The sequence below is a fragment of the Piliocolobus tephrosceles genome, chromosome 3 (genome assembly GCF_002776525.5).
Source record: "Piliocolobus tephrosceles isolate RC106 chromosome 3, ASM277652v3, whole genome shotgun sequence".
NCBI lineage: Eukaryota > Metazoa > Chordata > Mammalia > Primates > Cercopithecidae > Piliocolobus > Piliocolobus tephrosceles.
The window spans coordinates 21,491,800-21,514,565 of NC_045436.1; the positions used below are offsets into that span (position 1 = coordinate 21,491,800).

The 22,766-nt window shown below is 37.0% G+C and overlaps 2 protein-coding genes across 3 annotated transcripts in view; one reads left to right on the top strand and one right to left on the bottom strand.

Annotated features, from left to right (window-relative positions):
• The window catches only part of DDX60 (DExD/H-box helicase 60), a 145,119-nt gene extending 129,356 nt beyond the window's left edge, over positions 1-15,763 (top strand). Inside the window, exon 39 of one of the 2 annotated variants that reach the window (XM_023228678.2) lies at positions 15,696-15,763. In XM_023228678.2, the coding sequence (XP_023084446.2) occupies positions 15,696-15,748 (53 nt within the window). In that variant the 3' untranslated portion in view covers positions 15,749-15,763. Of the gene's footprint in view, positions 1-7,847; positions 7,901-15,695 lie in introns of those variants that run through there. The other variant, XM_023228685.2, reaches the window with a different exon arrangement.
• Positions 634-22,766, bottom strand: part of ANXA10 (annexin A10) — a 101,404-nt gene continuing 79,271 nt past the window's right edge. Inside the window, exons 7-12 of the mRNA XM_023228706.1 lie at positions 10,217-10,270; positions 10,027-10,120; positions 8,708-8,803; positions 6,569-6,627; positions 3,614-3,736; positions 634-946 (exon numbers count right to left, since the gene is read on the bottom strand). Of these exons, the coding sequence (XP_023084474.1) occupies positions 878-946; positions 3,614-3,736; positions 6,569-6,627; positions 8,708-8,803; positions 10,027-10,120; positions 10,217-10,270 (495 nt within the window). The 3' untranslated portion in view covers positions 634-877. The remainder of the gene's footprint in view (positions 947-3,613; positions 3,737-6,568; positions 6,628-8,707; positions 8,804-10,026; positions 10,121-10,216; positions 10,271-22,766) is intronic.

The window sequence follows — 22,766 nt, forward strand, 5'->3', positions numbered from 1 at the left end:
CAAACACACACACGTGCACACACACACAATTTTTACACCCAAATCTCTTATACATCTAATCCAGGCAACCATATATCTGGCTGCATTTTGCTGGTTTATATATATATATATAATTTTTTTTTTGAGACAGAGTCTTGCTCTGTTGCCCAGGCTGGAGTGCAGTGGTGTGATCTCAGCTCACCACAACCTCTGCCTCCCAGGTTCAAGTGATTCTCCTGCCTCAGCCTCCTAACTAACTGGGAGTACAGGCACCTGCCACTATGCCTGGCTAATTTTTGTATTTTTAGTAGAGACGGGGTTTCACCATGTTGGTCAGGCTGGTCTGACCATGGCTCATGACCTAGTGATCTGCCTGCCTTGGCCTCCCAAAGTGCTAGGATTATAGGCATGAGCCACCATGCCCAGTTGCATTTTGCTGGTTTACATCTTTACTTATTTTTAAAGCCTGCTTTAGATGATCACTCTAGCTTTATCATAATTGTACAGGAGTCTCAAAAATTCCCCAAACAAGGATGGTCACACTACATTTTCCTTGGTCTTTCAAATCATGATAAAGACAGCCTTGAGCAGACTCTCTTGTTGTAGGTTTTCATGGCTCACATTTAAATAAAATCTATTCCAATGCGATTTTTCTATTATGCCATCATGCACAATTTATTTAATTGCTGATTAGATAGTAGGCAAATTCAGGATATTAGGCAAATTCAGTATCATATACTTTCATTCATAGTTTTCTTTGGCTTAGAATAATTTCAAAGATAGAAAATATGATTGTATAGTTTTGTTATAGTGCCATGAACAGTACAATTTTATGAGAAAATCTCTATTTGGAAGTATCTAGAAAGAGGAGTGCACAATACTCCAAGTCCTCTTCATTTTAGTAGTCCTCAGCATCACCAGCACAGATGGCAAGCAGTGCTTTCTCATAATGCCCTGAAGCAAAATTCTGAAAAGAAAAAATATATTTGAAATAAAATGTCATAATAGTTCTAAAAATGAAGCATAATTCCTCTGAACTGCACTATGAAAGAGCCATGGACCATTAGCCTTTCTGAACTTATAAAGATTTAACACGTCCTAAGTACTATTCCCACTGAAAGTTGCTGAAGAATGATGATCTGGTTAGAGTCAGTAGTATGTGGTTTATATAAAGCTGGTTGAACTTGAATGTGTATTTATAAGAACAATAACTTGCCTTAGAATAAAATATTCTCCTCAACTTTAGGAAGATGTGCCCTAATATTATTATTATGATTGTTATAAATGAATGTAGAATGTGGAGAACAAATGAATATGTCTCAAAAGATTTAAAAATGTTTATAATTATTAATGCAGTAATAATTCTACCTCAAGAAATATATATTTAAAAAGTTACCATCAATCATTGATAAGCACAAAGTTTTGTGCTAAAAATATATACACCATAATGTTACATATAATAGTGAAAAACTGAGAAGCAATGTATAATAATGTGAGGTAGTTTGTGTACTTTATAGCTTATACAGTAGAATACCATGATTCAGTAAAAATACTCCTTTACATAGCAAAACATATTATTATTTATATAGTTTTAGAAAATGACCGAAAGTACCTTAGTGTGTTCTGGCAGCTGTGACAAAAGTACCATAAACTGGGTGACTTATAAACAATAGGAATTTATTTCTAACAGCTCTAGAGGCTAGCAAGACCAAGATCAAACAGATGTGGTGCCTGCTCAGTGCCTGTCTCTCACAGACAGCCTTCTTCTCATTCTAAGCTTACATGGCAGAAGGGACAAAGGTGATCTCTTCGGCCTATAAGGACATTAATCCCATTCATGGGCTCCACCTTCATGACCTAATCACCTCACAAAGGCCCCACCTCCTAATATCATCACTTTGGGGTTAGAATTTTAGCAGATATATTTCGGGGAGACACAAACCCACAGACCAAAGCAGCATAAAAGTTTATTAATGAGTATATGTAGAAAATTAGGGCAATTTTAATTTTCTTGTAATGGTCTTCTATAATTTCTATATTTTCCAAAATCAATGGTAGTAATAAATAAATATTATTATAAAATGTTTCTTTGTTAAGTATCAACTTTCATATTAAGGTGCTTTGGCACAAAGTCATGTAATGATAATTCAGTACTTTAAATGCACATAGTAAAGTTGCATTAATTACATTTTCATATTAGCAGACTTTGAGGCGGCTGTGATTAATTATAATAAGTGCCTAAGAACTAATTTATTCATTTAGAAAGTGAATTGTGCCATGCATTTCTCATCACTAAAAGAGTTTAGAGTTTTGAAGGTAGCTGTAGGAGAGTTTTATCAAAGAAGAAGGAATAAGATTTCTCTTAACTGCTCCATCAACTCTTCCTCTTAGAAACCATTTCAGCTCTCCAGAGGCCTACAAAGTCTTCTGTGTTATGTGATCTCTTGGGCTTTAGGTTGCTTCTAGATTACTCTTGCAATAAACTAAAGCACTGCTTCTTGCAATTACAAATTCCAGTAGAAAACAATGTGAACAAGGTAACAGCTCTTAGCTCTGGGCAAAATATAAGTTAAGCTCTATTCTCATGTCCCTGTGCTCAGCTTGGTTTAATGCTCTGCTTTCACCGTCTCGAAATTCTTTAAACTTTTTTGAACAAGGTGCCAAGCATTTTCATTTTCCACTAGACTCTCAGTTAGGTAAATAGTCCTATATATTCTGAGAGTTGTTAGGTTTTATCAAAATGCAGGGTGAAGTTTAAAAGTATCAGAATGAAAACACTGGCTTGTTCAGTACTGAATCATTGCTCCTTTGCCCTTCAAGGGCTAAAGGGATAAGGATATGTAGAGTTGTACAGAGCTAGGAACATTAAGTCCCTCCGAATTAGCAGTTTATGATATTTGACTGACTGCCCTGCCTTCTATGACAATGAGAGGCAAGCTGAACTGATTTAAGAAACCTCTTCATAAGTAATGCAGCCTTTTGCAATGTATATTTTTCCTGAGCCTGATCACACTTCAGAATTTAGCTCTTTAAGCACAATTACAGAGAATTAATATTTCACATGACTGCATCAATGCTTCTGGGTAAAACACATCAAAGAGGAATAAGTTCTGTCGCTGAGGTAAAGGGTTTTCTTTTTTTCTTTTTTCTTTTTCTTTTTTCGAGATGGAGTCTCACTCTGTCACCCAGGCTGGAGGGCAGTGGCGCGATCTCGACTCACTGAAACCTCCGCCTCCCGAGTTCAAGCGATTCTCCTGCCTCAGCCTCCCAAGTAGCTGGGACTACAGGTGCCCGCCACTATGCTCGGCTAATTTTTTTGTAGTTTTAGTAGAGACGGGGTTTCACTGTGTTAGCCAGGATGGTCTCGATCTCCTGACCTCGTGATCCGTCCGCCTTGGCCTCCCAAAGTGCTGGGATTACAGGCATGAGCCACCGCGCCTGGCCAAGGTAAAGGGTTTTCTAAGTTAGCACCTGTTGATGTTCTAAAGACTGTGTAGAGGAAAAAAGTAGGTTATCCCTGTCTGAATAGTTACCTTTTTAGACTCTGCCATGAAGTTATTTGAACGAGAGCTTTTATCTCAGTTTCAAAAAGGAGGAAATGTGGGTCCAAATAAATCATATGTCGGAGACTTACTCTGATATCATGAAATAGGGATTTTCCATATCGCTCTTTGTATCGTTTCCTTATGGTCAGCAGGTCTATTTCACTTCTGGCAATGATAATCCTGATTACAGTTTTATTATGGAAACCAAAGTCCTAAAAGATACAGAAAAGTGGGGGAAATGAGAAGACAGTGTATTAAAAGTCAGTCTGTCCCAAGTGGATACACCCCTTTACCGTAGTCATTTTCTCTTCTTCCTGAGTTCTTCCAACACTGGCATCACCGGCTGTGGCTCAGATCCTGAGTGGCTCAGATCCTAAGTCATTTCTGTCACTTCTCGCTCTCCCTTACTGCATGCTGACATTGAATTATTCTCTTCTATTTTCTGAATGCCTTGTGCTCTCTATTCCAGTGCCACCACCTTGACTCTGACCCTTATCATTTCACCCTGATTCTGCAATAGTTGCTCCCCCTTTTTAGTCTTGTCAGCCTTCACACTGTCCCGCTCACACTGCATTATAAACTATAAATCTGATCCTGTGGTCCTTCTCGGTAAGAATTCTTCCTTGGAGGGGAAGACATTCTGAGCTCTGTCAGATGGGCATTGATTTGTGTAAGAGAGCAATAACATTTTAATTTTATTTTCTGGTCATTATTGAGAAATTATAAAAATTAGAATTCTGGGTGCTTCAAATATTTGCTGATTTAAATTCAAATGCAGAAAAATACAAAATAAATGTCTGAATGCTAGCCCCCCAAATACTACACCCTAACAAATCAGTTTCAAATTGTCTTTCCAAACAGAGTAATCGTGACATCTAGTGGCCAGAAAACAGAATCTAATTTTTGAAGCCTGAATGTTTTGGATGTATATTACTAATAAACTTTTCATAATTTGAGGTGGTTAAAATGAATGATCTAACCAAGTATTCAAATTTAAAATGTAGATCATTCACTTAAAGTGCACTGGAGAAGAACACAGAATATATCTTTGGTTCAGAAGTGATTAAAGCAGCTTTTTAACAAATATTTGACATTTGAGGTCTTATTGTATCAAAAATTACATTGCTTGAATATACACTCCTTCTCTGTACCTACAAACCACTTGTGAATACACATATCTTCCTTTTGCCTTATAACACATACACAGCAAAAATACAGTTTTCATGTATTATTAGAATAAGTAGCCTTGAATTTGTGCATAATTGGAATCAAGGTAATTGTGATTATTTTCCCATAGTCATTCACAAGAGAAGCTTCATACTGTTGTAGTGGTTGGTTCTTTGAGAAAGAAACGATTGAAATCATCCTATAGCATTTCCCAATACACTATTTCAAACAAATGTTTAACCAAATCAACTGTTTCTCCCAGAAAAGAGAATAAAAGAGAAGCAAGACTGTGAGCATTGATTTTCCTTTTGTGTTCTGGGGTTACCCAGGTTCTTCCTTTGCATAAATGAGCAATACATTGCAGAAGATATATAATAACATATTTCTGACTATTAACATATTTACCCAGCATGCTGGCTACTTTTAAGAAGTATATCTGTTAAATTTACTTTGAGGATAAAACTGGTTATTAAAATTACTGTATTATTGGATGTATTTTTAATCATTTTCTTTGAGTTTTCAAGGCTATGACATGTGTGTAATTATCTGTATGAGGCTTTCTTTTCCTCTTTTTTTTTTTTTTTTTTTGAGACACAGTATCCCTCTAACGCCCAGGCTGGAGTGCAGTGGCTCTATCTCGGCTCACTGCAAGCTCCGCCTCCCGGGTTCACGCCATTCTTCTGCCTCCGCCTCCTGAGTAGCTGGGACTACAGGCGCTTGCAACGACTGCCCGGCGAATTTTTTGTATTTTTGGTAGAGACCGGGTTTCACTGTGTTAGCCAGGATGGTCTCGATCTCCTGACCTCGTGATCCGCCTGCGTCAGCCTCCCAAAGTGCTGAGATTACAGGCGTGAGCCGATTACAGGCGTGAGCCGCTGCGCCCCGCCAAGACTTTCCTTTTCTAACTATGTTTCGTGTACATATGGATAAGTTGTGCATTATGTGATGCACTTAAGTGTTTTTTAAAAAACGAATGCTCCAGGCCGGGCGCGGTGGCTCACGCCTGTAATCCCAGCACTCTGGGAGGCGGAGGCGGGCGGATCATGAGGTCAGGAGATCGAGACCATCCTGGCTAACACGGTGAAATCCCATCTCTACTAAAAATGCAAAACAAAATTCGCCGGGCGTGGTGGCGGGCGCCTGAAGTCTCAGGTACTCGGGAGGCTGAGGCAGGAGAATGGCCTGAACCCAGGAGGCGGAGGTTTCAGTGAGCCGGGATTGCGCCACTGCACTCCAGCCTGAGAGACAGAGCCAGACTCCATCTCAAAATAAATAAACAAACAAATAAATAAATAAAAAATAATAATGCCCCAAAGTATGTGTGACTGAATAACGCACTGAAGTATGAAATACATTCCCATTTAATTACAAAAATAGATTTAGACTTTATGGTTTTCTAGTTGTCACTTTAAATAGTTTTTGAAAATAACACAGTGTTTGAAAATATCCATTGATATAATTTCGTGTATTGAAACTTCAGGAACGTGGCAATTTCTTGCTGAGAGTTTGTAATATTTTGACATTTTCTGCTTACTGCCATATGTTTTGTACTTGCATAAAGTCCGATGTGGGGATCTTTGGAAATATACAAAGACATTTGAATTTACCAGTTTCTGCAGATGTTAAATAACCTCTAAAGAACACGGGGATATATACCCCAAATATGGTTCCCTAAATTTGATACAGAAAGCAGAGCATTATTTTTATCGGATATGTCTTATTTTTGGTGTCTAAACCATTTTTTTTCACTTGGGTGTATTTTCTTTGTACATACAAGTTCAAAAATGGTAATGAATATTTAAATCATGGAAGTAAAATTAATCCTTTGACAGACACAATTTCTGGAGAAATTTTAAAAATATATGAGTCTTACTTACATGAATTGCACTATATAATCTATAAGCAAAATAGGCTGGTTTGTCTCGAACACAGAGAACTAGGAGAAATCAGAGAAGAAGAAACATTGAGAGTGAAAACACACATTTTTGTCAGAATTTGAGAAACAATAGCACTTTTCCTGTTACAATTCTTACATTGTATTATAATGTCAACACTTACAATAATGGTAACACTATAAGCCACAGGAAAAAAATATAAAGCAACAACATTATAATGAGTCATGCAGATTTTCACTTGGTCTATTTCTGTCTGTTGGAACTCTTGTTAGTTCCTTCATGTAGCCTAATGAAGAAAACTTTATCATCTTTATCTGAAAATTAAATCAAAAGAGCTTCAAAGAAACCTAGGTTATTACCACTATTATAGATTATTATTATCATCATTGTAGGATTCAATATGATATAGCTCCCATGTAATTTGTTCATCTATTTGAATACTATTTTTAGTAACTTATAGATTTGTGAGTAGACCTGAAGGCTCTGAAGGAGAAACTGTATGGACCGCAACTGGTCTAGACCAGTTTTAGAAGTCATCTAATAAAAACTGCTAAGGCAATTAGAACAGCCTAGAGCCTGGTCAACAGTTATCCTTGCTGGAAGTCAGTTGATGATCATAAACTTTCGGTAATGTTTATTTGAATAGGTTAACAAATTAATACATGAATGGATAATGTATGAGAGGCTATAATTTCTAGCTAGAATGAAATCATCATAACAGTGTTTCCCTAGTAGTTTAAGTAATTATTTTAGGTTGTGAGATTATACCCTCATCTTTTCTTTCATTTTTAATACATGAAACATCATAATCACTCTTGAGTCACTAGTCTTTATTACCTCCTTGAAGGCAGTGACTTTTGCTGTTTTTGTTGTTTCATTGTTCTATCTGCAGTGCCTAAGTCAGTGTCTAGAACAGTAGGTGCTCAATAAATGTCTACTGAGTGAATAAATCAGTTGAAATGTTTTCTGCCATTAATAATGTCCACCACTTCCTCTCTTATGTGCACTGCTTTGTGGCAGGGGTCTACAGTGGAAAGAAAGCTATCTTGAGATTTGGATATTATGAGTTTTAGTCATAACTTTGTTACTAATCAGCTGATAGGCTTTGAGGCAGTTAATTTCCTTAGGCATTGTTTATAAATTGAAGGATTTTGATGTGGTATGTGGTTATTAAATTTTGTAGAGAATTTTCTGGAATAAATGTGACAGTCTCAGAAAAAATACACAGTTATTAATAGTCATTTCTTGCATACTATTTTAGGGGCTTCATCAAACTGTTTACATGGAACCCTAGCTTGAGACGTCTTTACTGGATAAGCTACAAAAGTTCCTTTATCTCTCAGCTGTCACACTCATGTATGCCTCTGCCATTCAAGGATGGAAAATCACAATATTCATTTATTCAACTAGTATCTAAGTGATTACTTGACTGTGCCTTCAATGGAGATATTTCACAATGACCCCCTTTGGTCATCCCCGAAATGTGTACTGTCAACTCACAGCACAGTACAAGACAAAGGTAGTTCTATTGCACAGGTAGTTCTATTGTAGTTTTTCTGGATAACTAGCCCGGTTTTGTCCTCTATGGAGGGATATTATTTCTTAGGAAGGAGAAAGAGGTGTGCCACTATCACAATAGCCTTAGGAAAATCACTACTTAGTAAATCTCTTTTATGGTAGGATTTACTCCTAAACCAAAATTTGTTAGTAATGGTCACTAAAAAATCCTTTACCTCCTAAAGAGAAGAAAAGCACACTGTTAAGTATTTCTCTGCTCTTGAGCAAGGGAATGGAAGTCAGTAAAGATAAAATGGATTGAACAGTGTGAGAAGCCAATTCCGAAGAGAAAATACCTGAGAATGATGTGTTTTCTGGTATGAAAGTTGAACTAGCTGTTAGGGAGGAGTATCAGTTCATTAAAGTCATCAAGTTGCCAGTTCAGTGCATTTTATTAGTAACTGATGTACTCTTCCCCTATGGAGTTTACGTCCTTTTAAATAATAAAATTCAAGGGAAAAAATGACTCGATCAAGAGCTTACTCCTGCGTCTTTAGTTTATTCACAGCCACTCAGCATTTATTGAGAAATAAAATGCTGTACTTCAAATAAATTATTACTTACCAATTGCAACCAACAGCTGCTGAAAGTATCCATCATAACATTCATTAATGGCATCTACCATGTCTTGCCCAGAAATATTTTGAAATTCCTGAAAAACTTCAACAAATTGATGTAATTCAAAGGAGATTTTGAAAATATTATACATTGTTACACATACTAAAAATCCATATTTTCCATAAAATAATTAAAAGTACTATTGCTACCAATTCTGTTTACTATAAATACTATTGAAACAAATACAGATACTCTTAGTAGAGTCATCATAAATCTTGAACTTCAAAGACCTGTTATTATTCTCTTCTCCTGGGGAACAAATGCCACCTCCAGTGAGACCCACTAACTCACTGCTGATTTAAATTGAGAGGAAGCACACAGCAAGCCATTATTTATGGACCAGTTATTTAGGACATATATAATAGGCCTATGTCAACAACAAACTTCCTACTAGAGCTTAAATATGAGAATTAAGTGTAAAAGTCCTCTCTGTGATGATTAAAATAGCAGTCAAAGTATCTATAAAGAACATTCTGAGAAAGATGAAATCAACTTTATGGTTGTAGACTAGGGTTTACTAATTTAGAATTGTGTTAAATTAAGATTCCTTATTTCAAGAACTTAGTTATCTGACTATCCCAGGCAACTTTAGTTCTCATCCATTCTTACTAAAAGTTAGAAGCAAGAAGATGTCTTTTCATATTATTATATGATTATCATTAAGGCAGGTAATGTCTCATTGACTTGTAAAGTCCAGATGTGGGATTGGGGTAGGGTAGGCCATCTGTTGAAAATTTTCAGCCATTTGTGCATTTTATATAGAAAAAACAAAATTTGTTTTTAATAAAAGAAAAAGAAAGATACTGTAGCTTAGGGAATAAACAAAGGGCAAACTAACATGAGTGCACTCTCTAAAACCAATAAGGTTCTATCAATATTGCAGAATTCATGACATCAATAATAATGACTTTGATGCAGTATTGACTGGTTTAACTATATTTACTATACATTTTTGCAAGACAACATATAATATACCTAATAAGAAATAGCTAATATATTTGAATAAGTACTCCATCAAATACAGATACAATTTTTAAAATGCTCAGTATTTGAAAGTTATTGGAAAAAATATTAAGGAAATACTTATCCCTTAGGAATGTCATTAAATAAGGCACATCTTATAAACAAAATTCAAAATAAGTACCTTTGAGGTAACTGACTTTCCTCTATTCCCTTGTAATATATCATTTTTGCTTCTAGTAAACCACCTTCTTTTTGTTATATAATAGGTCGAGTAGCCGGAAAGAACCCCAGTTAATAATTACCCAGCCACAGCTGCTGGTAGCTCTTGTTGCACAGGATCATTTGCAGCATGGTTTTGTGCTCCCCCGTCTTCTGCTGACAGGCTTCCCATAGGACCTGGAACATTAGCCAGCAGAGAAGTAGCATCAGAACCACTCCAGCCCATTTTAACCAAGGTTCTTTGCAGTCAGTCTGAGAACTGGCTCTAGTTACCATTGCATCCTGAGCAGCCATAGCAGGGTCTGCATATCCTTCCTCTCTGGTCCCCTGTAAAGTAAGCACAGGTTTTCCATGTAAATGTTCTTAGTCAGCAACTCATATAGGATTAGTGGGACCAAAATCCTTGAACTACTAAACATTCTGATTGTTCCTAAGGAACTTCTATTATTATTTGGAGTAAGTGTTCATTTCCTGATTTCCTGAATACTTTAGAAGATAGTATATAAGGTGTTCTCTTAAAATGTGCATTATTTTATTTTACTTTTTCTTTGCAGCATTAGTAATGTTTGAAAGACATTGAGACATTTTTCAGTTTTCCAAGTCTCTGTGCAGTATCTTCTCCCTTATCAAACTGAGTATCCACTGCCTGACCATGGAAGTGGGTGTTAGAAATGAGTGTTAACATTGTTAGAGCTAAAATGCAGAGAAGGTCCATCTCTGACTTGCACAATAGGACTTGTACAACAAAATAGTAATGAAATTCAGACTTTGTGCAGTTAGAATATTTTGTAAATCTGTTTAACTCTCACTCTATTATCATTTAGAGAACAGACATGGTCCAACTGATCATTTCAAACAGGAGGGAAGGGGCACTAACCAATGCAGGGAACATTGATTCCTGAGGGTTATGAGGGCCAGTGGGGAGAAAGAGGTAGGGAGGCATGTTATCAGTCTAATGAACTGTTTCTTTTGGGTCCAGATATAGAGGGGAGGCTTTCTCACTCCAATTATGTTAAGAGAACACTGAAAGTACAGTAGTTTCTGCTTCTATCTTTTTTTTTTTTTGAGACAGGGCCTTACTCCATTGCACAGGTTAGAATGCAGTGGCATGATCATAGTTCACTGTAATCTCAACCTCCTGGACTCAAGCAATCCTCCTGCCTCAGCCTCCCGAGTAGCTTGGACCACAGGCATGTACCACCATGATTAGCTAATTTTTTTTCTCAGAAAGGGGATCTCGCCATATTGACAAGGTGGACTGGTCTTGAACTCCTGGCCTCAAGCGATTCTTCTGTGTCAGCCTCTCAAAATATTGGGGTGACAGGCATAAGCCACTGTGCCTAGCTCTATCATCTTTTAGGACACTGGAAATAGCCACAGTGTAGTGAACCCAGTGAGACAGCAAGATTGGGCACAGGGAGGTCTTGAACACAACTTCCTTGAATTAACCTCAATCCCTAAGTAGTATGAATGGAATCCCAAATTTCTTACATGTGGAGGAACTTGTAATCTAGCTGAGAACCTGTGGGGAAGCTTGCCAGATTGAGTTGTTTATGACCATGGCAGGGACAGTGTTCCAGCAGTCAAGGGCTACAGGATAGACCACATTGACTTGAACTGTGTGGGAGACACAGCTAGACCTTTAAGGGAGTCTTCAGCTCCCATGAGAGTAAAGGTGAGGCTAAATCATCCTGAAAGGTTACTCTGACCAAACTGGTCAGTTTGGCTCTGACCAAAGTGAGACAGAGAAAAGATCATAAGTTAAATCAGTGGCTTATCTTGGCAGCTAACACTGATAAATGCTCATATGCTGGTCATTGACACCTCATATGTTCTTGTCCAGAATTGCCAAGAATTGCTATTCCATAGTCAAGACCAGCAAAAATGTGGGCAATATCTTGATCTAAGGACACAGTGACCTTCCTGTTCCCAAGATATTTCATTAACCACACACACACATCTCTCTACCAATTGCCTTCTTAGAGAGAAAGGAGGAAGATGGCCAAAATCTGAGAGTCAAATACTTAACCCAATAAAAGTATGAATGAGATTGAACATGCACCCACATTCACTATTCGAAGTATTACAGAGATTAAATTTGCCACTTTAGATTAAATATTAGGGCTTTTTTTCTTGATAACAAAAAGCTAGAGGCATATGAGAAAGTGCAATTTATTCACAAAGAAATAAGAAAGCTACCATTTGTGAGTAAATTTGTAGCCCTGGAACATTTAATGTTTAATCGTAACTCTAAAGTTGTATGTCCCCTAAAGGTAAACAACTGATGGGAAATAGGCATGAGTTTGTCAGTCACATTTCTTCTTCTTCAATTTCCTTTGCTTAAAATACCAAGAGACTAAGGTTGCACATATGCAATTCTTAATTTGAAATCTGTGTATTAAATTAACGGAGTGAATAATGTTATTGAGTGGTAGGACTCTGGGTGTTATTTTCAAATCACGGAAATGTGGAGGTGCAGGTACCCTAAAAGTTCCACCTCATATTTTGGTGACAAAAATTAGAGATATTAAGTGAATTGCCCAAGGTCTGATTGCTAGAGAAGAATGTTTATTAAATTTCAGTGTCATTTCTGACTCTGAGGTCTGGTTACCATACTCTTCCCTTAGCCTAAATAACTTATTATTTCTACACAATATGCTCTGGCTCCCTTTCAAATTCTCTCTTGTGATTTTAATTTATACCAAGTAACAAACAATTGAAAACAATATGCTATATCTTCTGTGACTATATGCTATTTATTTAATGACATACATTTGTGGTAATTCTTAGTCTTCATCTTATTTAATCTATCAGTAGGGTTTGGTATAATTGCCACTCTCTTCTTCTTGATATACTTTCATCACTTGGCTTCCAGGATCCTGCAATCTATTTTATTTTATTGGTTACTCCTCAGTCTTGTGAACTGGTTTCTCTTTAATCTCTTAATTTTGGAAGGTCCAGGTAGTCAGTCTTTGATCATCTTTTTGTCTGTATTTACATTTCTTCTCTTGATAATGTTATCTACTCAAGTGGCTGTAAATTTCATCTATATTGTAATGATACCCATTTATCTTACCCATTTATTTATTTACATCTCTAGCAAAGATCTGTCATCTGAACTTCAGATATGTACATTCCAATTGCTAAGTCAGCATCTCCACTTGATTTTCTAAAATACATATCAGGTTTAGCATGTTGAAAATCCAATGCCTTGACTCCGTCCACCTCAAACTCTTTCTATAGTCCTAGTCTTCCACACTGCACTTCATCCTTTCTGTTGCTCAGACTAAGAAACTGAGAGTCACATTTGATTCCGTTTTCTTCGGCCTTTTCATAACCCACATCCAATTCCTCAGGAAATAATATAGACACTGCCTTCAAAATGACACAGCATTTTTTTCTGTGCATTTTGCCAGTTGGAGGCCTCCGTGGCTGGCAATGCTCCTGCCTGGGCCTTGCTCGCCCTGGGCTTGTGGCAGGAGGTACCCTGCCCATTCGGCCTGTTGGGCTGTGTTTGATATGCAACCTGGACTGGATCCCATGGCCACTGTGACTGCACAGTCAGCCCACAGAGTGAGGGGGTATGTGAGTGAGCATGGGCTCCAGCTGGCTGCTCCAATCACTGGCACAGGTGCGGGCTCCATGTGGGGTTTGTGGCTGGACCAGGCATGTCACAAGTGACTCCAGTGTCCAGATGAAGGGGTCATGGTGGTGCCTGAAAACTTAGAGATGCCTGGTAAATGGGGGTGTGTTAGCTATTTTAGTTCCACCATCCACAGCCTGACTTAAGGGGGCATGTGGAGCCAAGCAGCTCCTTCTCCCCTTGCTTGGTGACTGGGAAGGGAGTGCTACAGGGCTGCAGCTCTATTCCTACTTGCTGTTTGGCAGGTCCCAAGTTCTTGCCCCACATCCAAGGAGAATGAGGTTACACTGACAGCCAGTGGGTGAACAAGGCAAAGAATCTTGTTGAGTGAAGAAACAGCTCTCAGCAGAAAAGGAGACCCAAGCTGGGCAGCCCCCTTACCCAGAGTCAGGTAGTTCCTCCCCCACCACCCAAAGGTGGACAGTACCATGGTCTGGCTGAGTCAAGGGTTTTTATGGACTCAGAACGGGGGCATATGTGCTGATGGGTTTGTTAGTATGTAAAAAAGGCTAAAAAAAGGCACCACTCAAAGATGGGCACAACAGTGTCAAAAACCAATTAGGGAAGGGTAGGAATATGTAAAATAGGTGAAGGGTGGGGATCAACCAGAGGAAAGCACCTCACATGGGAAGAGTGGTTCCCAATCCGGTCTGTGGATTTATCTGAGACTTGTACATGGGTTTTCGGCTTTAAACTGTGTTTGGTGTGAAGGTTGGGTTTCACCGCCCCTATCTGCCTAAAGATTTGTCTGTCTCCTGCTGCTATCTAAAATACATCCAGAAACTGGGAACTTACCACCACTGCCAATGCTCTCCTATGGGTCCAAGTTAATATTACAGGTAGCTTTACTGCTGAAGCAGCCTCCTTACAGGCTTCTGTTTCTACCTTTGTCTCCCTGTAGTCTTTTCTCAGTATAGCAGCTATTGTGAATATTTTAAAGCATAAGACCACACTCCTTCACTAAAGACCCAGCAATGACTTACCTCATATCCATTTCACTCAAAGGAAAAGCCAAAGTCCTTAAAATGGCTTCAGGATTTGACATAATCTTACCACATGCTGCTTCTCTGAATTCACTTACTATTATAGTACGTTTCCTTTGCTTGCTCAGAGGCCACCAACTGGCCTTCTTGCTATCCCTCATACCCATTAGCTTTTTTTTACCTTACATTTTTTTCTAGCTATACTCTTTACTTGGAACATCCTATCACATTGATTTGTTAACTCATTCTTTTATCCATATTTTTTCTCAAATCTCATCTTCTCAATGAGGCCTACTCTGACCAACCTATATAATATGGCAGGAGGGGCACAGGGGCTCACACCTATAATCCCAACACTTTGGGAGGCTGAGGCGGGTGGACATCTTCAGGTCAGGAGTTCAAGACCAGCCTGGCCAACATGGTGAAGCCCCATCTCTACTAAAAATACAAAAATTAGCCAGGTGTGGTGGCAGGCACCTGTAATTCCAGCTACTTGGGAGGCTGAGGCAGGAGAATTGCTTGAACCCAGGAGGCGGAGGTTGCAGTGAGCCGAGATTGTGCCATTGCACTCCAGCCTGGGTGACAAGAGCAAAACTCTGTCTCAAAAAAAAGAAAAAAATATGGCAACCTACCCATTATGCTCAGCCCTACAATACCCTCTTCCCTGTTACTCTGTTCTGCCATATCTTTCATCAACCTTCTAATATTTTATATAATCCACCTATTTATTAAATTTATGTTTAATTGTCCATATTCTCTTGCTAGAATGTAAACATCTTAAGGGCTGGGATCTTTGTCTCTTCTGTTCACCAATAATTCCCAATTATCTAAAATCATGATTGGCACATGGTAGGCATTCAAGAAATGTTAGTTGGAAAAGTAAAGAAATAACTTCAGATAGCAGACTTCAAAGATGCATCAGTGGATGTGGGAAGATTTTCTGGATTATTGATATTTTCTTAGTGATCTTCAGCCTTTATATCTAAGTAAGCTCCGCCCTTGCAAAGTTTGTGAGAAATATTTAAGAATTTTCTGCAACTTTACATATCTGAAATATTGTTTGGAAAGATCATTGTTTTGGACATGTAACCTGAAATGGTGCTTCTCTGTTTATTTTCCTATGCAGCTAATTGCCAAGAGCACTTTAAGCACACTGGTGGATTTAAACAATGTGAATAAGTAAGATTGTGATTTGGCTTTGACAAAGGCAGAGTCAAGCTGGCTTTGTCATGTAAAGTGCCTGAGATGGCCGCGTGGTATGTTTAATTGATGCAAATACCAGAAAATGGCATAAATGAGTACAGAATTTAGTTTAAGGGCATGATAAACCTGGGAAGGGAAGAAATGAAAAGAAATAAGATGTGGGTGAAAATATTTGGAGGCGATAAATTGATTACAGATGATTATTGAAAGCTGTCGGCAATAACACTCCCAGAGGCCTCATTGTACGAGTTCAAGAAACTGTCAAAGGAGAATCCTGAAAGCCAAGGTAAGGAGTAAGTATCCAATTGGGTAGTTTCCATTCTCTCTCTTCCTGAAAACATTTATCATTTCCAGTGTGATTTGCACATATTGATTAATTAATCTCTAAGTGACTAATTTTTCATTATTTGACAGATAATTAGATCTTTCATAAATCTGTGTAATAAAAGCACGCAGGAAGTATTGTGAGCCAGTTTAATAATTGGCATTAGTTTTCAAGAAGAATGTGTTCCACTCAGTTGTTTCCTTATTAGAAATCATCCTGTCAGGAAACACTTTATAGATAAAGTAAAAGATCTTCTCTTCTGGAAAATATGACAATGATTTTTAACACTAGCCATTTCATAAAATCCCAAGGCTCCTATGATCCGATTACTCCAGTCTCTATTAATTCAAAAAACTGGGTGTGTCTGAATTTTAGTGACGTTAAAAATATGAAAACTGTGGGTCAGCTTTCCTTTGATTCTAAAAGTGAAGGTGCATAGGGAGGTAGAGGACTTGATTATAACAACCAAAGAATTAGAGAATATTTGTATTGGAAAGGAATTGAAAGAAGGACGAGCTCATATCCTTTAATTTACAGAGTAAAAACCTGAATCTCATAAAAGGTTAAGTGATAAATCCAAAGATACAAAACTGATGGGAGAGATTTGATTACACTGTGTCCCACAGTTATTCACTAGGAACTCACCAGCTCCAAATTTCCCCTCCCTTCAGGAAGAAATTCCATTTCTTTTTGTAAAATATCTAGACAGATTCCCTCTAAAATGGTGTACACCACAGACCATGATGAAGAGAAGTGATGGACTTTTACAATCCCATTATTCATTTTACATCTTTTCCAATGTTCTGAATTTACTGATCGAAATCCTAAGTCAGTGGTTTCAAACTGAGGAGCCATTAATGTAGAAATGAGAAGCCAATAGAAAATCTTCAAACTATTTAACAATCTAAGAGAAGTCATACATTTTACTAACAGTATAAATTATCATGGAACTTCTGATTTTCAAAGAGACTATTATTAAAGGAGATTATATTAAGTTTTTTAATAGTTTGTTACCTCTGTTTTCTATTATGAGTTAAATAATCTGTATGAAATGTGTATTATTGTATTTTTGTGTATTTTACATTTTAAGGAAAATGTACTGTGAAAGTTTATAAGTATATATTAATGTTAAAGTAATAAAGTTAATTAATTTTATTAATTTTCCTTGGTTTCTTATAAAATGTAAGTCTTGATTCACCCACACTTTTTGGTATTCTATGTTGAAAGGAAAATTTTACTATACTTAAAAGTTGTTCCAAGGTTAAATACTCATACATATATTTAATGTTCCAATTCTGGAAATCAAACTTAAGAAGTAACACTTTTGGTGGAATCACAAACTGAAAAGAGTCTTGGGTCCTGAATCATGGTTTGGAGAAGAGCTTTATGCCTAATTAGGAACCAAACGCCTAAAACTCTAAGCTTAAAACACAAGCAATAAAATGGTGATTCTGTCCTGTCTGCAGTATACAGGATTAGCTTTTTCTGTTAAGATAAATCTAGGAAATAAAGTTGTGTGTGGAAGCAATAAAAATCTGAGCTATTCATACATGTAATTCATAGAAATTTATGGGTGCTATGTTTTTTGAAAATTTTAATGAAATATATAAGAAGGAAAATCAAATTAAAAATTCAAGTTGATGTTATATTTAAAAAAGTAATAGTTCATCCTATACATTCATAATCCAAATTAGGTAAAAACCAGTGATAAAATATTGTGTTATTTTAAAATATATGTATATCTATACAAATATTATATATACAAATACTCATACTCATGTACACACCCTATCATTAATAAAGCATATTACTTAATTTTAGGAAAAAATAACTACAATTGAGAATAAAATTGATTGCACTATTATATCCAAAAAATCACCATTCATTGATTATTTTTTCCCTTGTGATTTATTTTCCCTTGTGTTTCATTTTCGGAACTTGCGTTTTCCCCTGAAATACAAGAATGTTTGCTTTATAAAAATACACTGTGATCCTAATCCTTAGATGTCAGTTATTTTAGGTGGTTTATAGCTCAACCTTTAAGGAGATGCAGAATGCTAAGCGGGTTTGAGTTTTGATTGTTGACATTTTACCAAATAGAAGTAGAACTGGAGTGGAACCAAATGGGGTTGGAGGTAAGAGCAATACAATTCAACAGCATAGGTATAGTGCATCTAGGCCTGACTTCATGTCAGCCCTTTCATTAAGTAGACCTGTAATGTCAGGTACACCACTTAACCTCTCTAAGCTTAAGTCTCCTCATCTCTAAGCAGAGGGGATATTGCCGGTTGGGTTTCCTGGGAAGCTGACTTTGAGACGGAGATCAGCATACAGCCTGTTAATGATGGAATGTTCTTGGGATCAACACCTATGGGAGGCAGGGAACAGAGCAGGATCTGGCTGTGATGTAGTCCTAATGGAATTAAATGAAGTCCTTAGAAAAATAATTTTCTTCATACTAAACAGCTTACTTTTTTTTTTTTTTTTTTTTGACTTGCTCTGTTACCCAGCCTGGAGTACAGTGGCCTGATTTCGGCTCACTGCAACCTCTACCTCCTGGGTTCAAGCAATTCTTCTGCCTCAGCCTCCTGAATAGCTGGGAATACAGGCGCATACCACCAGGCCCAGCTAAGTTTTGTATTTTTAGTAGAAACGGAGTTTCACCATATTGGCTAGGCTGGTCTTGAACTCCTGACTTCGTGATCCGCCCGCCTCGGCCTCCCAAAGTGCCGTGATTACAGACGTGAGCCAGCGTGCCTGGCCACGTTTTTCTTAAATGAATTGAAATACATTTGTAGGTAGATATTAAAGCAATAAAAACTTGTTTGATATTAGGATTTATAATGGTTTATAATGGAACTGTTGGCTTCACTCTGTTAGGTGTAATACCTATGCCAAGAATCTCTGAGTGGAAACTGTTGCTTTAATTTATATTATTGTAGCAACATTATTGTAAAATTACCTTTTATTTTGAAAAACAATTTTAATTAAAATTAATCTCATAAAATGCAAAAGTTAGAAAATATTCAATTGGCATCTTGTCAAGTGAGATTATTTTAAAATAGTAATTATTATTGCAAATGTATTTTTCTACAAATGACTTCAACTTCTGTTACAAATTAAAATGAGTTTATACCTACATTTTACCAGAAGCTTCAGTTTGTACTATGAAAAACCAAATTATCTTTTCTCCACTGACATGGATAAACCTGCAGATGAAAATCTTAGAATAGGATGATTTACTGAGGGTGGTGACATGGGAGTTTTATGAACTTTGCAGACAAATCACAGAAATCCAAATTCAACTAAGCCAAACCAAAACCAAACACAACAAAGCAAATTCTTGATATTAATTAAAATTTGATATAAAATTGAAATTTTTAATTGAAGGGTCAATGAGTTTACTTGGTAATATGCCACATTTTCCAACTAATTCCTGTCAGCCCTTTCATTAAGTAGACCTGTAATAATGTCAGGCACACCACTTAACCTCTCTAAGCTTAAGTCTCCTCATCTCTACACAGAGGGGACATTGCTAGCTGGGTTTCCTGGAAGCTGCCTTTTAAATGGAGATCAACATACAGCCTATTATGGAATGTTCTTGGGATCAACACCTATGGGAGGGAGGGAATAGAAACTGAACGATTTGAAAGACTCCAATCAGCCCAAATGACCAGTCTTTCTTCAATGTGGGACAGGTAATACTTAGCTTCCTCAGCAGTTTTTTGTGGAAGACTGCTTTATTCCTAATGCAAAATTGACAATGGCTTGAGTGCATACATGTATGCACACACACAGACACACACATGCACACACAAAGGATAAAAAAGGGTTAGAATTTGTATTGCTTAGCAATGAATGGCATTATTAGTTTAAATTATAAGTTTGTATTCCAGTCTGGCATTATATATACATATATATATGTGTGTGTGTGTGTGTGTGTGTGTATATTTTCATTCTTTAATTGAATATTTAATTGAAATTATATTTCAAATATAATTTACATGTTACAAAGTTTTAAATTATATTAAAACGTTTTTAATTACAGTGAGCACACATTAAAGGAAATTACATCCCCTGGGTTTCAACATGTTAATCCACTCCAAATGAGGAAAATAGCAAAATAAATAATAAGAAAAAAAGGGAAAATAAGTATTAATTTAAACTTGCACACTGTCACTGATATTTTAGAGGAACAAGTTATCATTAAGAACCATTTTCTTTAACTATTTTCTGTGTTCAGACTAGTTCTAGACAGGGTAGAAACAATCGTTAACTTTAGCTTTTTGGCACGAAATGATATAACACTAACTTCAGAAATATAAAGTTATCTTTTTTACATATTTGTAGAATAGAAATTAGGAATTTCTTTAAACATTTAAAAATTGGCAATTTTGTGGAAAATCAGCCTATGGTATGGGTTTATTTTCCTGATTGATTGGGGAATTTTCTGCACTTGTTTCCTGACTTGAATGTTTCCTTGTTTCTGTTCATTCTGTGACAGGAGCTAAGACACCAAGAATTCAATGTAGCAGCGCTCATTGCTAAAATGTGACTAAGAGATTCTAAGCAATAAAATAAAATTCTTCTTAATAGCCTTTTCCTGCCTAAATATATGTTCCTTTCCTTCCGGTGAATTTTCTCATAGTTTCTTGTATTCTTCAGCATATAGTAATAATACAGTATACTGTGCTAATAATACTATATATGTACACATATAGTATTATTAGTAAATGTACATATATACTGCATTATTAGCACATAAATATACAGATATGTACATATATATATCAATCAGGGTATGTCTGATTGATTTGATCAGTACAAACTCAAAGAGAAGAATGGGATTATGGAAATTAAAGAAATGCTAAGAAGGAAAACTGGTTTTTATCTTGAACAAATCAAGTTCTCTTAAGTCACAAGTGAGGCACTCACTACAAATGAGTGGAAAATTATGTGCAATTTTAAAAACTTCCTGATCATCTCACATTCTGCTCAAAAATGTCCCCATGGCTCTTTCCTGGTTACAGGAACTCTTCTGTCTAGCATCTCTACCAGCTCTCTAATCAGAAAAACTTGCCCTATTCCACAAAAGTCCTTTGAGCCAGCAGATTCTCCAGCAGCACCTGTCTACTTATCCTGAACCACCCTTTCTTCCTCCCCTCATGTTTGCAAGTGATGCTAATTTTTCAGAATCCTGTTAAAGACACATCATATATGAAACCTTCTTCTTTTACTTTATCCAGCATTGAGTTTTATTCACTCAGATTTTCTCAACTATTTATCCTTCTGGCCATCTATTTCCAAAAAATATGAATTGCTTACCATGTATCATGTGCAGAGCTTAGTTATAAGTTACAAATTGGAATAAAGCTAGATTTTATGCGCAGAGAACTCAGTCTAACTGGAAAGATGGATATGCAAACAGATTCAATATCACATGGTAAGACTATAATAGAAATGTGTATAAAAGGCTTGGAGGAGAGCAGTTCTCATAGAGTGGAAGAAGCCTTTGGAGAATAAATTCTTTGAGAGGTCTGATGGGGAATTGTTACCTTCATTCCATACTAGCATTTTTGAAATTTGCTTTTGTTCTCTGTTGGAACAATTTTCTGTCTTAGTCCATTTGTGTTGCTAGAAAGGAATTTCTGAGGCTGAGCAATTTATAAAGAAAATGAGTTTATTTGGGTCACAGCTCTGCAGGCTGTACAAGAAGCATGGCTGCAGCATCTGCTAATGCTGAGGGTTTCAGGCTGTTTCCACTCATAATGGAAGGTGAAGGGGAGCTGGCATGTGCGGAGATCACGTGGTGAGGATAGAAAGCAAGAGCAAGAGGAGGAAAATGCCAGGTTCTCATTAAAAACTAGTTCTCCTGGGAACTGATAGGGTGAGAACTTGCTCATTACAATGAGAATCAGCATCACGCTCTTCATGAGGGCTCCATCCTCATGACCCAAACACCTCTCGCTGGACTTCACCTTCAGCATTGGGGATCACATTTCAACATGAAGTGTGGGGACAGATGCATGCAAACTCTAGCAGAAGAAAAACTACGTTATATAGATAAATGTTTAGCTTTATATTTTAAAACATACTTAATGGCAAAAACAAAACAGAAGGAATACAAAATTAAAATATAGCCTCATCATTGGCCTTTTATTTGTCTCCTAGAAATGAATTATTAACGGTAGGATTAATTATATAGAAATATGATATATAGGCTGGGCGCGGTGGCTCAAGCCTGTAATCCCAGCACTTTGGGAGGCCAAGACGGGTGGATCACGAGGTCAGGAGATCGAGACCATCCTGGCTAACACGGTGAAACCCCGTCTCTACTAAAAACTACAAAAAAAAAAAAAAAAAAATCTAGCCGGGCGAGGTGGCGGGCGCCTGTAGTCCCAGCTACTCCGGAGGCTGAGGTAGGAGAATCACTTGAACCCGGGAGGCGGAGGTTGCAGTGAGCCGAGATCTCACCATTGCACTGCAGCCTGGGTGACAAGAGCAAAATTCCGTCTCAAAAAAAAAAAAAAAAAGAAGTAGGAATACACTAACTACAGATTGTAAAACTCGTTTCAACTTCCTTGAAGACAAATAACTTCACTACCTTTGATATTAAGTAGGCCTACTTGAGTGAGGGTTTAGCCAATGATACTTGATTAGAAATGGGTA